Source organism: Camelus dromedarius, chromosome 6 (assembly GCF_036321535.1).
Source record: "Camelus dromedarius isolate mCamDro1 chromosome 6, mCamDro1.pat, whole genome shotgun sequence".
Lineage (NCBI taxonomy): Eukaryota > Metazoa > Chordata > Mammalia > Artiodactyla > Camelidae > Camelus > Camelus dromedarius.
The window spans coordinates 41129587-41148378 of NC_087441.1; the positions used below are offsets into that span (position 1 = coordinate 41129587).

Sequence of the window (18792 nt, forward strand, 5' to 3'; positions counted from 1 at the left end):
CCTCCTATCTCAGGACTGAAGAGGCCTCTTTCTCTAGTCCTGCCCCCTCCTCCCCCGTGGAGTCACAGTGGACGCGTCCCACCTCCCCTCAGCCTCCGGAGGTGGTTTGGCTGCCCGCCCCCCCCTCCCCAGTGTCGCGAGTTGGCGCCGCTGCCAGCCCCCGGTCCGCGTTCTCGGCCCCTCGGCCGGGCGGTACCGAGCCCTCCCGGCGCCCCCTCCTCTCCTACCTCGGGCCTGCCCTTCCCCGTGGGACTGCCACCCCCCACCTTCCCCCCGGCACTTTTCTCTCCCCGCCGAACCGCGGCGGCAGCAACAGCAGCGGCAGCAGCAGCAGCAGGAGGAGGAGCCGGAGCCCGGAGGCGGCCGTGGCCGGGGAGCCCATGGCGTACAGTCAGGGAGGCGGCAAGAAGAAAGTCTGCTACTACTACGATGGTAAGAGGCTGGGCCGGCGAGAGGGTAGGCGGGCAGCGGCGCCGGGCCCGGAGCTTCACCGTGCTCCGCGGCCGCCGTCGCGAGTGGTCTCCGGTGCTTGAGGGATCAGGAGGAGGGACCGACGTTTGGCCGCATCTTAACTCATTCCCGACCCGACGCCGTCGGGGAGCCTCTGAGGCGGGAGCCAAGTGGACGCCTTCTTTTCCCTCCTGCCCCTCTCCCTCCGGCAGTGCGGTCCGCTGCCGGCCTACCCCGGCTTCGAGCTGGTGCGAAGGAAACGACCCTCCCTCGCGCTTCTCCAGCCCCTTTCCCTCCCCTCTCCCGTCCGCCCCTTGTGGGAGCGGAGGTTTAGGGGTGCCCTGCTCTGGTCTCCTGCACCCAATCCCTCCCCCCAGGCCCAGACGCTACCCTGGCCCAGAATGCACACAAAGCCCCGCGGCCACGGGAGCTCCGCCCCTCCAGCCCGCATCCCTCCCCTCTCCTCCCCTCCACTCCGTCCCTAACCCGGCCCGAGCGTCTTCTCTTTTCTACGCCGCCGACCTCACCCCGGACCCCTCGACCCGGGTGGGTGCTGGAGAGTAGCCCCTGAGGGTGGGGGCCCATGTCCGCGTTGAGACACGCTCACACCGCTGTTTTGCGTGGACTCCATCCCTCTCCTTTGTTCGCCGGGTTCTTTGAGCGCCACTTTCTCAGCATTCAAATGAAAAGGCTTCACTTCCTCAATAAAATTGAGGGTTTTCGAGTTTGAGGTAGTCCCTCTTCGCGGGAAATAAGACGGTGGTCGGGCAGCGTTGCTGCTTGTGTTGTAGATCAGACTCGATGGGTCCTGGCTTGCCTCTGTGAGGGGTGGTTACCACCCACTTCTTTGTTGCTCTTTGTTCGATCAGGAAATACACCCTGCTTTGGAGGTGTAGGACGGACAGCATTGGCATCTTGCTTGCGAAGGCTGTTTCTAGGTGGTGGGAGTACTGGTGTAGGAAAACTTTGAGGAGTAGTGCAGAAAATACTAAATAATCAGGTAAGCTTGAGCTCATGGTACAGTAAATTATAAAAGTTGGAAATTTTTATTTTAGGGGTTCTTGTCGTTTGCAGTTTGAGCAGTAACATTAAGTCTTTTTGAATCCTGTTTCCTGCGCCAGCCTAAATTGCGCTGAACGAAGTAGTAACCTATTTCACAGATTTCACAAAAATATTAACTTGATAAATAATCTCTAGTAGGTTACTCTCCAGAGAAGAAATTCTGAAATTTAACAAAGAAGCTAGGTTCCATGATCTGAAAGTCCATTCTGATTTGTATAAAGCAATACAAATTTTGGAATCTCTTTCCTACATTAGGTGTGTTATAAATCACAAAATCTTAGAGCAGTGGAAGGATCTTAACAGCACTAGGTCAGAATAAATCTGACTTTAATTTTAAAATGGCCATACCATCTCTCTTCCGTTAGCAAGGATAAGTCATTTTAATGCCTTTTATATAAAATAACTACTGTGCTTACAAAAGAAATTAAATTGTTTGGTATTTGGTAGCTAGTGCTAAATAGTAACAGCCATATTTTAAAAATATTTTTTGAAAGGACCACGTATATGTGTAATGCAAACTGTTTTGAAATTATGCCATCATGGAGAGATGGAGATGGGTATACATTTTAATTTTGACATGAATCATTGAAGTTTCTTAAAGTTTATTCTTTAAGAATCCATGTTTATTTTGGGTCACTGGCCTTGCCTTGCATTCCCTAATCAAGTTGGAGAGTAAATAACCGTGTCAGTTAAATTTTTTAAATGATATTCTTTCTAAGGTTTAGAGATTTGCTCTTGTCAGGGCTTGGGGTAAAGGAGAAAGATTCAAAAGGTTGGGGTAACTTATGCTAAGACTCCCGCAGCTGTTAGTTACTGTTGGCAGTGATAGTCTCTGATGAAGTAAGCTACTTGAAACTTCTTGTCACCAGGCTTGAACTGTAGAACCTGGACGTACACTTAAGTAGAGTTTTAGGAACAGCTGTTTGTTCCTGCGCCCATTTATCATGATCCTTTGTTGAGGGAATGAGAGCAAGCAGTGTCCTAAAGGCAGGATGCTGACTTGATAGGAAAGGTAGTCTTGGAATTGTGACTGTCAATACTTTATAGTGTGGGCCATTCAACTGCTTTATCTGATGGTCTTCAACAGGTGTATAACTGAATGTTTGGTTATCTCTGGTTAGGTTATCTGTCTTTTGTTGTGAATCTTCCTTAACTTACTTTTGAAATGGAATTTATTGCTTACTTTTGGAATATGCATTGGGTTCTTTGGGAGTGGCAACTAAAATACTTTGCAGAGGTTATTAAATTGAATAGGTATATTATGCTAATTCTTTGTATATGATTAGTATGTTAAGCTGTGCAGTTAATCCCAAAGCTTACATTTTTATCACCACAAAACCCCCTATTTTTTAAGCTTATAAAGATAGCAGTAGTAGTTTTTTTAATTGTGAAGAAAGAGGATGCTGGTAAAGCAGCTTGTGCATCAATGAATTGTCTAAGATACACAGCATGGATTGGATTGGGAGTGAGTAATGTCAGTAGTAACAGGGGCATAATAATCTGTTAGCCTAAACTAGCTGGTTTTAACTTGTTAGTAAAGGAAGTAGAAGGAATAAAGATAAGAGGAAAGGAGTGAAGTAGCACATTCTATAACCAAAGGAATCCTACCTCTATGCTTACTGTGACCATTAGGCGTACTCTTGGTGACATAGAGTCCAGCAAATGAAAGGGACTTCTAAAGACATGTACTTTTCTCTGTACGTGGTACAGTCCTCAGTATCATACCGTTTAGATGACTGGAATGATGGTTCCAAGTGAATCTTCAGGCATTGATGTATGAGGTATCCTTGTGAGGAAAAGTAAAAGAAGCTCTTCTCTTGTTGCAGCTATTGACTCATGACTTGTTTCCATAAAGGTATATCTAAATTTTAATCATCTAGTATATACTGCAAGGTTATTAATAATCTGTAAAATGATATAGTTAGTCACTGAGATCCCTTCTGGCTTTAAAATGATGTGATTTCTGTATTTAAATGTAAATAGCAAACCAGGCTGTGTTAGGCTCTAATTACAATATTCATATTTTTAATACTTTATCTAGAAATGTTAACTATACTTTGTTTTAAATTAAGATTTAGGCCAATCACATTTAGTGTCTGTTTTACTGTGTATACAATATAAGGTTGTATATGTATATAATTTATATAATTATATACATTGCTCTGTGCTCTACTTTTTCTTCCTCTGATAGGATACATCAGAATGTTTGGAGAGAGAAAAGCACTCAACTGTACAAAGAGACTATAACAGTTACCAAGATCGTGTCATCCAGTATACTCCTAGTTTACTGTAGCACATTAAAAGAATTCTACTTGTCAGCCAACTATTGACAGATTTTCTTAGACTTTATAACAGTGGTGCCAAAGTCTTTTGCTAGGTAGCCTTTAATATAACTGTATGGGTTCTTAGCTGTAGTATAAATCATTATTATCCATAAAATAGGTAATCATTTCTTTGGGAACAAATCAGGGTGCTGAATGAATTACACCAGTGGTTTATAAGTATCATTAGTTTTAATTGCACATCATTAATTTAAAATAGTAGAGCATAAGAATGAAATTTTCATATACTTGGATCCTCTTACCCCAGATATTTTTACCATTTACTTCAAGTTTCACCTTATCAGAGAAGCTTTGCCCTATTACCCCATTATATTTTTTCTCCTTATCAATTGTAGCACCTAACTTTTGTCTCTCTCCCCACAAGAATATAAACTTCATAAGGATAGAGTATGTTTTGCTGATGTCTATACCTCTGCCATCCTAAATAAAAATAAATAAATAAATAAATATTCTTGCATTATTGATGAATAAATGATTAACATGTTATATTTTTATAAATAAAGCACTTTCATGTAATAATCTGTCTAATTCTTACAGCCACTCTGAGTTACAGACAGGTAGGATGAATGGCGTCTTGTTTCCCATGAAAATAGATTTGTATCTCTGTTTGACTCAGTCCACTACTTAATCCTTTTCTACAGTGTCTAGTTTTAATGTCCAAGAAGTCAACACCTGGTACCTAAAAGATTTTTCTATTTTCCTTTGTTGACACAAAAGTGAAACTATTTCAACTGCTTCCAAAAAAAGAAGTTTCTCTGCTACCAAAAAAAAAAAATTAGTAGTAATTATTTCTTTCCTTTGAAAAACCCTTAATGAAAACAGTTGGAATTGGGGAGAAGGGGTAGTAATCTCTTAGGGAATGATAATAGCATTCAAACATGGATGAGATCAAATTTAAAAGAATGAAGTCAACTTTGGATTCAGGAATATCATATGATCTTAAAGTCCCTACTATGTGCCAAGTAGACAAAAAATTAAAAATCCCAAGAAGGAAATAAAAGACAGCATTAGATAGTAGGAGAGGGGACCTTTGTGGGGTAATTAGACAGGGAAAGGCCAGAAGAAGAGAATGGGCCAGCCTCCTTAAGAGTTTTCCTACATCTTAAGACATTGAAAACTGTTAAGACACTTGACAGAGAGGAAGCCGAGAGGAGGGAACCATAAGCTGCCAGCCTGGGTAGTAAAGGGCCTGAACATACAAGACTTTGTGAATATTCACAGTTTTGCTGCAGAATATTTAATGTTTGATTATAGAATGCAGCCCAGACTCCAGGATATCATGTACTATATGGCAGATGTATCATATTACATAAAATCTGAAAAAAGAATTGAAATGCATCTAGTCCCAAGACCTTTGGATAAAAGAGATTATAGAGATTTGGACTTTATTCAGGAAGCAGAAAGGCATTGAAAGTTTCTTAAATAGAGAGAACTCTGGGAAGTGGAGAAAGGATGGTAAAGAGTGATAGAAAATAAGACTGAAAGCAAGAATGGAGTATATATATATTGGTCCACATACAGTGTAATGGTTGTGACTGATAGACTCGGACATATTTAAGAGACGCTTTGAAAGTAGAACTTGTTGATGGATTACAAATGGAGTTGGGCGTGGTGATTGATGACTGAATAAAGGATAACTCCTAAGTTTCTGAATTGAGCGGTTAAGTGACTGATCCCTGAGAGAAGAGGATTCAGGGCAGCACTTCTGCTTCATTGACCTACGCAAGTACCTGCCTGGCACATGGTAGGCTCTTGATTTGTTAAATGAATGAGTGAACTTGAGAAACCCCTGATATTTAAAGGTTGGTGAAGGAGTGGCTGTGGAGTGGTAGTAAAACCCAGGAAACTGGTATTATGGAAGCCAAGACTCCAGATGTTTCAAGAAGGAGAAGTGCAGTGTGTTAGTTGCTAATAACTCCTGCTAGTGGACTAAGTAGCCTGTGGAAGACAAAAATGGTACAGTAGCTTTCTGCTTTTCCTGAATCATTTTTTAGTCAGCTTATCTTCAGGGGTAAAGGTTCTCAGAGTCCTGAAATTGAAATGATCTGACAAGTGAAAACAAAATTTTTGTAACTCATTTGGAATGAAAGCATAATCTGAATTAATATTTGTGATCTTTATTCCACTTATTGTGAATATTAACACAGTTTTGCTGTAGAAATATTAATGTTTGATTATAGAATGCTGCCCAGACTGCAGGATATCATGTAATATATGGCAGATGTATCATAGTACATAAAAAAGTCTGAAAAAAAAATTGAAATACATCTAGTCCCAAGGCGTTTGGGTAAAAGAGATTACAGACCTTAGTAGCCACTTCCATTCTGATAGCTTCTTGATGAATGAGCAGTTTTGAAAATTTTGCAGATAACCAAGTCTTTTTGGTAATTTCTTCACATTGACAAAGTTTTTTGTATTCAAGGAACCACCTTGAGCTAACTTTTCTGGATACTTATTTCACTGGTAAAGCATTTTTAAGTATTTTGATTAAAATCGGGATAACATAAATGCCCAAATTACTTTGCTGACCATTTAAACAAGATGAATGAAATTCATAGGTTTTTAAAACTAAGAGAAGCTGTTTAATCTTTATTAGAAAGTGATGGCTACAAAGCAACCATAGAGAATTTTGAGATACGGGATTAAGCAGGAAAAAGTTGGAGATGGTTCTTTTAGACCCTCCCCTTACATTTTGGAAGAATTCTTTATAAACCAATTATCTGTAACTTGGCCACCTTTGTGGACATGTATCATATAGGTAGTGTGCATATTCTTGATGGCACTAAGGCTCCTAAAGTGTAGCAGAGAAACTTGTTGAAAGCTATGTATATTCATGTAAAATTTTAGGACCCTGTTTGTAAAAAATAAGTTACTTTGATGACTTAGGTAGTGTCTTTTGTTCATTTTCTTTAAATTAACTGAGACCCTAAGCCTTTATTAAAATGTTTGTACTCCATATTATGTCCTTTTCTTGCTGGGCTTCCCCCTACCATTTCTTTCTAGTGAGTGTAAGTGCCATTGCTTTCCCATTGCTGCTTAAGAAGACAGGCAGAGTTTGCCTGAGTTTGAATCTAGCTCTTTTACGTGCTAGCTGTGTGACTTTGACAACATTACCTGACTTGACTGCACCTCACCCACATTATTATAAAATAGGAACAATGGCAATAATGCCTACATCATAGAGTTTTCGAGAAGATTAACAGATAATACGTGTGAGGTGCTTATAATAGTGCCTCCCAGTAAGCTCTCAATAAATGTTAATTACTGCTAACATCTTTTTTTTTTCCCCAAACACTCTTGCTGAGAAATTACAACTGTGCTCTCCCTTCTGTAGATTGTTGTGGTCGTTCCCATTATTGGATTACTGGTGGCTTTTTATTGGATTCCCAGTATGTACGTAACTAAAGTATTTGCTCCTATGATGTGGTAGATATTAGGGACATTTCATCTTGGTAATTCTTACACAGAGGCAGATGGAAGTTATATGAAGACTAAAGTTTCTTTGTTCTTATTCTTGTGATCTCCTTTGGTAGGGATGATAACTTAGAAATACCTTCCTTGCATTAACTTGGGTCCATGATGCTTTGTAACTCTTGTGGGCTTTCTACATCTAAGAATTCATTGGGACCAGGCTGCTTTCAGGGAACTATATTACATACTGCCAGATGTGGAGCAGAGCTTTACAGCTTGGTAGTAGTTTGTTTCCTGCATTCATAGCCTCTGAATTGTGATAAATGCAGACGAGGGTTCCCATAGCTCTGCTTTGCTACTTGTCTGTATTGTCTTAGCTTTATTGTTGGCACCTGCATTAAGAAAGGTGGCTTTCTCTTTAAATGACCTTGTGTTTATATGAATTGTTTTCAGAAGAGAGCTTGTGTTGAAAATGAACAGTTAAGTAAATTAGAGGTACGATACCAACAAAATCAAGTAGTAGTATTAGAAACAAGCATGTTGTAAAAGTGAATGTTCATCCTGGACTATTATCAAAAATATGAAAGAGAAGCAAAAGTTTTTGAGTTCTTAGCTTCCACTAAACATCAAAAAAGAAAAGTGTGTATTTAGGCAGGATTTTAAAAGATTTTTTTTATTTAGAAGGTGAGTAAATGGCATTCTTCATCCTTGGTTTTTATTATATGAACTCATGTTTAAATAACTACAGACCATTAAAATCAGCTCTGCTGTCCTAATAAAATTTTAGAATTGCTTATTTAAAGAACTAGAATTAGTACTGAAAATAATTTCTAATAAAGGCTGTTGTAAATGTTGCCCATTACATTAGAAAAATAGTGTATATTTAAGTGGCATGCTTAACACTTATTATTATAGAAACACTGGATCTTTACCTGAAAGTATTAATTTTACTGGAATTTCATAGATTAAAATCTGAGATTTGGGTTTAATTTGATTTAAAATAAGTCTTACGTGTAAGTTTTAAGACCTTGGGATATAAGATGTCATAAAATGATAGGAATTATAAATTTTTAATCATGAAGAATGAAGCAATATCCTTATTAACTTGAAAAATATCATTAGTATGTCATCATAGCAAAATTTTATTTAGGATCCCAATTTCACTTACCAAAATTTCCTTTATTGCCTGTGATATGGATATATAGAACATTTTACCAATGATGACACCAACTATACCAACTATAAAGGATTTATGGGATCTCAGTGAATCATCCAAGAAGGAATACTTGCTATAAAATTTTTTAAGTCATATCAGTGAAACTCAGAGAATTCACCTTAAGCATCTGAATTTGCCAGTGACTACTAAAAGCAGATATCATGTTAAGGAGTGAAAACTACCTTTGTAAGTGAGTAAAGAATATTTTGTTTGGGCTAACCCTAAGTAAGAAAGTTCAAAAAACTGAAAATCAGAAAATCTTGCTTGCCTTTGTGTATGAACAAATATAACATATTAATGGAGTCATTGACACGTAAAAGTGTGCATAATATCTTGGTTTTGGCTAATATAGCTTGAAAGTTGCAAAATCTAGAATCAATATTTAGGGTCTTAAATAAAGCTTGTTAAATAGGTGATAAATGTTTTCTAATGATCAACACATAAATTTAGATGGTTTGTGAAGATACTGTTATTTGTATTATTTATTTTGTCTCTTCTATTTTAGGTGATATTGGAAATTATTATTATGGACAGGGTCATCCCATGAAACCTCATAGAATCCGCATGACCCATAACTTGCTGCTAAATTATGGCTTATATAGAAAGATGGAAATATATGTGAGTATACTTTCTGGTAAATATTCACTGATTTTTTTTTTTTAATTACTACTTTGAAACTGTTTTCAAAGTTAGAGGGCATTTAGCAGATGAAGTGGTCTGAAAAAAACAAACTCCTCTCTTTGTTTTATTCTTTAGAGAAAACTTGAGAGCATGGGAGCTGTGGCCTCTTTTTTTCCCCTTTTCCTTCAACCATTTTTAAAAAGTTTCCCTCATCCCAGGTTTTCACATATCTGGAGAACAATTTGGCATAATAAATATTTTTGTTATGATAATTATTGACCTATCTGTGCTGTTAAAGAGTTGACCTGGAGCTATTATAGAAGAATTATACAGAATATTAATCCTACAAATATTTGTTGGCATATGGAACACCATGTTAGCGAACAAGCAAAGTATCTATTTTGTAAAAAAAAAAAAAAAAAAAGATGGGACTGTATAGCAACAGATATGACGCAATAATTCTTATCTATTTGGGGAGAAAAGAAAGACTTGAAGCAGATAACAATGTTGGGCAATATATATGAGTTTCTTTCAGATAGACCTTTAGGGAAGAGGAGGTGATGGATAAGACTTTCAGTCAGAAAGCCTTGTGGAAGAAGTGTGTCAAAGTGCAGGAATAAGGATGATTAGGAGAGTCAAATGAAAAAGGAAGAGGAACCATGGACAACTAACAGGAATCAATCTCGTTCTACCTGAATGAGTCTAAACCTTCCTGAAGCTTATTGGTCATTGTTGAAATTACTGGATATACAATAAAAGGTTTATGATAAAAAAAATGAGAGAAAGTAGAGTTTATGAACATGGATTTGTCTTTAGAAGGTTTGACCTGTTTACACTAAAAAAAAATGAGTGATTAATTCATAGCTGGTGTTAGACCTGCCTGACCCTTTTAAAGGAATGTGAATTATCTTTGAAATTGATTACTGTTTCCTGAAACACACAAATATGAATTTGGATTATCTTTAAAATTTATCTATTTTGTTCTGGCAGACCTAGTTCTTTTGAGGGTATTGTTAGGGGAAATTTTGTATACTTTGTGTTTGGTAACCCTGATATAACTAGCTGTAATTCCACAATTCTGACATTTATTTTTCTTCACAGAGGCCCCATAAAGCTACTGCTGAAGAAATGACAAAATACCACAGTGATGAGTACATCAAATTTCTACGTTCAATAAGACCAGATAACATGTCTGAGTATAGTAAGCAGATGCAGAGATGTACGTTTCTATGTTAAAAGTATATATTAGTAGTGATATAACTACAAATGAGTATTTTTAGAAATTTATTAGCGTTATCCAAAAATAGGTATTTTTCCTGATCTAAAATAATATTTTAAATATTTATTAGTTTGAAACGCCAGTGTAACAATGCTAAAGCCACTTTAAAAACAAAACAAACAAAAAACAACCTACCTGAAGCTTATTGGTTTGTCAAGCTCCCAAAGCCCTGTTAAGATGTTCCCTGCTCTTTGTTTTGGTTCCTTGTTAACCTCACTCCCTTGCTTTAAAAAAAAAAAAAGAGAGAGAGAAACTGTGCTTTGATTGGCCTTATCTCTTGTGTATACCCCTTGTCTTCTGTTTGTGTGCTTTTTGAACTATTCCAAAAAGTTCAAAAACAAAACTTGAATTTGCCTCCTGCTGGCAACTGTTTATATTGTGTTTACAAGTGTTTATATACTTACACTGTATTAGGTATTGTAAGTAATCTAGAGATGATTTAAATATAAGGGAGGATGTGCCGTAGGTTATATGCAAATACTGTATAAGGGATTTGAGCAGCCCCAGATCTGGTATCCTCAGGGTCCTAGAACCAATCCCCTGAGGATATTGAGGGACAACTATACATATACTCTGTACTTTCTTTTTTTATGTTAGTGAAGCTTTTGATTCTCTTCTACACAATGTTCTCTTTCGTAGGTAAGAAGTATTTTATTATTACAGATTGGTTGGCTTGAAGGTGGAATGCAAAATGTCATTCTTAAAGGTTGATACTGGAGTTTATTCTCGTCAATGTTTTTGTTGATGGACTTCAGTAATTTTTTTTTTAAAGAACAGTTTCAATAATACTAAATTAGATGTAGTTTGTAGGCATCTCATAAATTCATCAAACTGTTGCCAGTAGATGCAACCAGTTTTCCAGTTTCTTGTCCCGTCCCAGAAAGAATTCAGAGACAAGTGTTAGAGGTTAGAAAAAGTGAAGTGAGGATTTTTTAAAGGATGGATAGTACACTTCTCTAGGGGAGAGCTGGCAGGCTCAGTTGAGCAGCTGCCCTGTGTTTCTTTGGCAAGTTAGTTACATAGGGTGTAAAAATGAATCAGCGGAATATTCGTTGGGGAGGGACGGTTTTGGGGTCATATTCCCTGATTATCATCCCAACTCCACCTTCCCAAAGGGAGGAGGGATTTTTGTCCTTATTTAGTCTGGATCGGAAGTGTCATGGTGTCAGTGCATGATGGGTACTTCTGATCTGCAAGGCTAATTTTATTGAGATGAGGGCATAATGAGCAAAAGGTTACATTCGGACACTGGAAATTCCTGCCTTTTCTCACCTTTCTTTGTCTACAGGCCACTCATCACCCCAAAAGGTGTGATGCCTTATCAGCCCAAAGGTTCCTGCTTTTCTTTCTCCACCCAGGGACCCCCTGGTTCTTACATGATGTGTGGTTTCCTGCATTTGGCTTGTGTCCCTTCTTTCTGCCCAATTCTGGCCATTTGGTCTGTGTCCCCCTTTCTCTGCTCATATCTAGCTATCTACCTGCTCTAACAAAACTTCATATATGTTTCTACTGTAGATGATCTCATTTAATTCAGTAAAATGCTGTTAATGTAAGTAGATATTATTGTCTTTGTTTTCTCAGTGAAAGTTCAGGCTTAGGTTAAGAACTCATGGGTAGCCCTAAGGCAAATGAATTAATGGGATTGGTTTAAAATTTACATAATTGTATTAAGGTTATGATCATATCAAAACAGCAAGAAGCTAAAATTTATTCATTATAGTGTTAATAAACTAAGGACATACAAAGATATATCAAATAATGAACCTTTTTTTCTTGATGAAGGTATAAATTGAGGGGTGAGGAAAGACTGAAAGTGGGTTATATGCATCTGTGTTTGGTTCTCCCAGTACTAAGGAACTAAATATGTTAGGATATAATGCATATCTGTGTGTGTTGTCACCTTGTGCCTTAATTACTCCTTTCTTCTCCATCTTTTGCTTCTTCTACATCTGTCAAGAACTTAATTAATTCTTAACTATCTTTCAAGGTCAGTGCTAACCACTGACATAGGCAACCAACTGTTACATCTTTTTGATACTCACTAAAATGCATTTACAAGTTATGGATGTTCTGTGTACTTAAGGATTTTTAAAGAATGTAAATCATAAACCAATTAATGTTACTTAATTTTTAGAATCTTGATTAATTTATTGTGTATTTAAGGAGAAATGCCTAAAAAATTTAAGCCTATGTTTTAATTAAGATAACATCAGATCCCTTTTATATTTTGATAGCTATTAATTTCTTGTTAATAGAGCAGACATACTCTATAGACAATCCTGCTAAGAATTGGTGGCGGTGGTGGTATATAGCACTTTAATTGCCTTGGGTAAAACTGCAAACTTTAGATTACTGCTGTGATGCATGTTTTATGATTGCATCAAACAAAAATATTTGTAGGGAAAAGCTTTCATTGTTTCACAGAGGGACTGAAATTAATGAAATCCATCTTCCACAGTTAATGTTGGAGAGGATTGTCCAGTGTTTGATGGACTCTTTGAATTTTGTCAACTTTCAACTGGTGGCTCAGTTGGTAAGTGCCCTGATTTGATCAAATTCAAAAGTTGATTTGAACTTGGTGTGTACCTTTTGGGTTATTTGTTTAAAACAGAAGTTTTAATAGTGGTGAATTTTGATAAGAAAAAGCGGTATGTTTATAGTAGAGTACGTTGTCTTTACCCACATCCCCCCGCTCCATGTTTTGTGACCACAATGGCTCAAACTTTTTTTTTTAATTTTTAGTTTTTACTTCTGTTGCATTTTCACTTAGAGACTTCCTTTTCCTCCCTTTCTTCTAGCAACCGTTGTCACCACCACTTTCTATCCATATGCTTTTATTTAATCAGGTCACCGTTACAGGATAATATTTATCTAAGGAGAAACTGTTAGTAGTGCCCCATGGAATCATTCTTACCTTTAATAATTTTATATGTACTCTTTTGCTTATGCATGGCATACTCTTTCCTGTGGGACTTTTGTTTTAGTCTAGTTATACTGATTTTTTTTATTTTTAAACATTAAAAAAGTCTCCTCTGTCTTATTTATTAGCTGGGGCTGTGAAGTTAAACCGACAACAAACTGATATGGCTGTTAACTGGGCTGGAGGATTACATCATGCTAAGAAATCAGAAGCATCAGGATTCTGTTATGTTAATGATATAGTGCTTGCCATCCTTGAATTACTAAAGTAAGTTAATTTGTGTTGGTATTTTTCCTGTGAAAAAGTGTTTTAATTAAAACAGTGAAAATCTGTGGCTTTAAAAAGAAATGACAAGTAAACAGTAGGTTGAAAATAGTTAATGGTGAATCTTCTATGGATTCATTCCAAACCATTGTAGAAGAATAGGAAATCTCAAGAATGAGAAGTGTATCAGTGTCTGAAACTCCATTAAGTACCTTTTAAAAAAATACATTAGAAGTAGTTAAATTTGAGTTATGGTTTTAATTAATGAAAAATGATATGACCATAGAAGTTTATGATCTAACTTTTTCTAAGTTTTAACTTTTGAAGGCAAAAGTTTGAAGAGAACATGTTGAAAGAAATTTATTTATTCATCGAGACTAGCTAACTGCCTAGCTTCTGCATAGAATGGGGCTTTGTTCTCAACTAATGAATATAATTATCTCTAAGTTGCTAAAGGAGTTAGTTTTAATGTTTTCTTGACTGCAGTTTGAGAGAACTATGTATAGAGGTATTTGTAATTTTGGAGATTTACAGTTAGATTTTTTTTTTTTGACCATCATTAGTTGTAACACAGCTTACCAGATTCTACTTTAGATTGTAACAAATTAGTGTTTTCTCAGTTTAGAAAGTGTTCTTCCCTGTAGTTACTCCATGCATGCTATTTATGAAGGCTCATTTTTCAGTCACTTAAAATTTGGTATTGATTCCTTAAATAAACAACTGAGCGGTGTCAGTTGACTAATTGAGAGCCAAGGAAAACCACTTGAAATTATTTGCTTTGTTTTTTAATTCACTATTGATGTTGGTTCCTGTGTCTTGATCTCTGAGCAGCAGTTCTCACCCACATGCTAATAGACTTAAGTTTCATTTAGTTTCTTTGGACAGATTTCTTCAACTGGTGCAAATATGATTTAGTTGACTTAATTGGTTTAAACAGCTTATGGGCCACTCAGAAACTTATTTGCTCATGCTTTATTTTTATTTTTGTGAAGAAATTCTGTGAGGAAACATTGTTATTTATTTTCTGAGTTTTTTTTAATGTTTTCCTGTGAGTTGATATTCTTATGGGTGCTTAGTCTGATAATGTCAGTTTACATTGTATTCTTTTAACATGGCTGTGATATCATTGTAAGATAAACACAGTGCTCTGCCGTCTAATTCCATAATAATCCTCACCTCATTATGCCTTTGAAGGATGATATATTAATTTCACTTTCCTTTTTTTCTTATTTTGACGTGGGTGTATGCTGGTTTCAGTGTGCCTAGTGTGATGATACATGTGGCTTTAAAAGTGCATTTGAATTACAACTGTGTTGCTGTGATTTGAAGTGCTCCAAGCAGCACTGTGAAGTGATGAGAGCACCACTTGTGGTTTCTGTCCCTACTCCTCAGCTCTTCAGTTGAAGTGAAAAAGAAGCCATAGACAGTATGTGAACAAACAAGCCGTGTTTCAGTAACATTTTACTTACGGACATTGAAGTTTGAATTTCATTTAATTGTCACATGTCATGAAATATTCTTGTTTTGATTTTATTTTTCAGCCATTTAAAAATGTTAAGAACTATTCATATCTCAAAGGCTGTACAAAAAGAGGCCATTGTCCAAATTTGGAATATGGACCATAGATTGCCAAACCCTATTTTATAATACTAAAGATTTACTTACTAGAGGGATGTTTTAAAGTGACAATCATAAGTAAGGTATAATCTTCTGTTGTTAATATATAGAAACATGGACTATGTTTTTAAAGCAGCATAGGACAGATTTAACAAAGAGAAAAAATATATTTTCTCATCTGCATTGGGTGTAAAGGGAAGATATAAAGGTCTAAGGCTCAAACTGTAACTTGAAGATAGTCTCTTTAAATGGTCTCTTAGGCTGGAAGTAAAGAAAGGAAATTAAACATTCTGGAATGCAAGAGCTCAGGAATAGGTTTCCTGAATCCATGGTGGTTCTTCCCATTTTAAAATGTTTTTGAAAACTTACTTATGGCTTTGTTTTCAGATATCATCAGAGAGTCTTATATATTGACATTGATATCCATCATGGTGATGGCGTTGAAGAAGCTTTTTATACAACAGATCGTGTAATGACTGTATCATTCCATAAATATGGGGAATACTTTCCTGGAACAGGAGACTTGAGGGTAAGACTGAATTCTATCTAAATAAATATGAGATTAACCTAGGAGGTTAGTAATCTTACACCTGAACTAATATTTTTCATGAGTAATTTGAAGCTTACATGAATAATTAAGTCATTTTATATACTATGACAGCTGTTAGAATTCACTTTTGCTGACATAAACAAAAATTTAATGAGAACTTAAATAATTTTCTTTTGCTGAGCTATTTTCTATGGTTGAATAAATATTTTTTTGAACATCCACAAAGCATGAAAGAGTTTTCTTGGTGTTCAGTTTGAATCTTCAGAACCTACTTGATGGTAGCCTGTATTGCTGTTGAATATAAAGATTGGTGGAATAAAATAATTGACTGAGTCTATTTAAGTTTCTTGTGCTGCCCTCCCTTTATGAGTGGTCTTTATTTAATAAGTCTAATTTTAATCTCTTTTTTTCTTCAGGCTTCTGAAATTTTAATGTGTATGTTCACACACACATACATGCCCCTCTTTGGGGAGAGAAAGAGTATCAGCTTATCCTGCCTGTTACATTAAGTGCATCTATTTATGTTATATTTCTATTATCTTTCATTTGGTACTCTAGAAGAATTTTTTTGCTTCACTAGAGGTTTTGTGGGGGGGTGGTTTTGTTTTGTTTTGTTTTGTTTTTTTAACAAAATTCTAAGCATGTTGAAGTTTATTCAGAAATTTAAACAACGATTTTTAGTTTAGCCTGTATTATATGGGAGATTCCTTTTAGCATGGCATTCAACATTAGTTCTCAGCTGTTTTGTTAAAGTTAATTTTCAAATCTGTGGTTTGGACTTAGCTTAACAACCAGAAGTTTCGTGGCCTCGAAAGTGCTCTGCAGATGTGTGACTTTTCACTATCTGACCGCAAGGTGGTGCTCTTTCAGTAAAAGTTGATATGGTGAAAACTTTATTTACCTGTAAGTGGGTAGAAGGTCATTTGTTTTCATTTATATCAGTTTAAATTATATGGCTTTTAAAATAATTTATATTTTCAGTTCTTTCTTGCCAGTTAGCTCATTCAGTGCCTTTCCCCACTTGGTCTTATCTTGCAGACCAGTGGTTCTCAAAGAATGATCTAGCAGAATCATTATCACATGGGAACTTAGAAGAACATATTCTCAGACCCCCAAAACTCTGGGTGATTCTGTTCTGCACACTAGAGTTTGAGAACCACAGCTCTGTAAACTGGTAGAATTTATTTGTTTATAACCATTGTACCTTGGTAGAAATTAAAAGCTTTCCCAGCTTTAAGCTTAAAGATTGTGTCTTTGCAGTATAATTCTGATTTATCTCAAAAATGGCAAATGGAGTCCTCTGCTTTAACTTCTGACAGTTTTCTTAATGGTTGTTCGAAGTTGTTGGAAAATATTGGAGAATGTATGTTTTTAAAAGATCGAGAATGACCTTCAACATCTTTTCCTCATGTAAGATTTTATACTCCCTGTATGAAATGTCAAAACTTTTCCCCTTTGGATATTATAAAGGTGTCTTCAAAATTTAGGAAACTAAAATCAGTTATATGTGTAGTTGTATTTGAACTTTCATGAAACTCAGGTGTAATTTAATAAACATTACCTTTTCTACCTGATCATTCTAAATCAGAAAAGAAGGCTACAGTGAGCTTAGATCACTGTTAAAACTATGCTTGCATTTATTAGATCAGTAGTATTGATGGGAGAAAAAAATAAACGTGATAAAGTAGCAATTGTGGAAAAAAAAATGGGAGAGATAAAACTTGGTCCAAGAAGGGCCACAGTTCTGAGTTACTAGCCTTTCACTAGAGTGAGAAGTGCTGGCCAACTTTCTGTATTCAGAAATGTTCGTGTCAACATATATTTCAACTGTTTTTAGTGCAGAAGTATAGGGATTCACAATGCTTTATTTTGTCCACATTTGTATAGTTTGTATTTAGTTATATAAAACTTTTAGTTTTTTTAAGAAAAATTACGGAGATAAGTGTGTAATTCTACTCTTTTTTTCTTCATTGAAAGTTATAATAACTATATGATTACATGAAAGATAAGGGAAGAACTTCTATGAGTGTTAGTAATCCTAAAGATTCATATATATTGAGACATTATACAACTGATCCTCGAAGAATACGGTGGTTAGGGGTGCATATTCCTGTGCAGTGGAAAATCAGCATGTAACTTTGAATCCCCCAAATGTAAATACTAATAGTATTTGTTTGGAAGCCTTCATGATAACATACATAGTCAATTAACATGTATTTTGTATGTGTGTATCTACATATATTTTATGCATTCATTATGTACCTCACCTTTTTTTTAAACTTTTTTTTATTGAGTTACAGTCATTTTGCAATGTTGTGTCAAATTCCAGTGTAGAGCACAATTTTTCAGTTATACATGAACATACATATATATTCATTGTCACAGTTTTTTCACTGTGAGCTACCGCAAGATCTTATATATATTTCCCTGTGCTATACAGTATAATCTTGTTTATCTATTCTACATATGCCCGTCAGTATCTACATATTTTGAACTCCCAGTCTATCCCTTCCCACCCCTCTCCCCCTTGGCAACCTTTGTATTCTATGTCTAAGAGTCTGTTTCTGTTTTGTATTTATGTTCTTTTTTTGTTTTAAGATTCTGTGTATGAGTGATCTTACATGATATTTTTCTTTCTCTTTCTGGCTTACTTCACTTAGAATGACATTTTCCAGGAACATCCATGTTGCTGCAAGTGGCATTATGCTGTTGGTTTTTATGGCTGAATAGTTTTCCATTGTAATGATGTGCCTCACTTTTTTCTTAATTTTTAAAATATTTCTAGGCTATACAGTTCATCCAAAACTTTTTTCAAGTTGTTGCAAATCTCCAAAAATTTTTTCCAATACATTTATTGAAAGAAATCTGCATGCACGTGGACCCACAGTTCAAACCCTTGTTGTCAACTATAAATTAAAACACATAAGAATCAGTCACCCCTTATCCCTTGGTGCTGTAGTTAAAGCACTGTTTTGTATAAATGTCTCTACTATGCCTTCTAGGAATATATAGTTGACAAGGGTTTGAACTGCGTGGATCCACCTATACGTGGATTTTTTT

General features: G+C 36.2%; 1 protein-coding gene across 2 annotated transcripts in view; it reads left to right on the forward strand.

Annotated features, from left to right (window-relative positions):
• The first annotated feature begins 128 nt into the window (after positions 1 to 128).
• HDAC2 (histone deacetylase 2) overlaps positions 129 to 18792 on the forward strand; it is a 28911-nt gene continuing 10247 nt past the window's right edge. The window contains exons 1-6 of one of the 2 annotated variants that reach the window (XM_031456191.2): positions 129 to 432; positions 8987 to 9099; positions 10204 to 10321; positions 12840 to 12914; positions 13430 to 13568; positions 15570 to 15711. In XM_031456191.2, coding sequence (XP_031312051.1) covers positions 381 to 432; positions 8987 to 9099; positions 10204 to 10321; positions 12840 to 12914; positions 13430 to 13568; positions 15570 to 15711 — 639 coding nt within the window. In that variant the 5' untranslated portion in view covers positions 129 to 380. Of the gene's footprint in view, positions 433 to 8652; positions 8672 to 8986; positions 9100 to 10203; positions 10322 to 12839; positions 12915 to 13429; positions 13569 to 15569; positions 15712 to 18792 lie in introns of those variants that run through there. The other variant, XM_064486757.1, reaches the window with a different exon arrangement.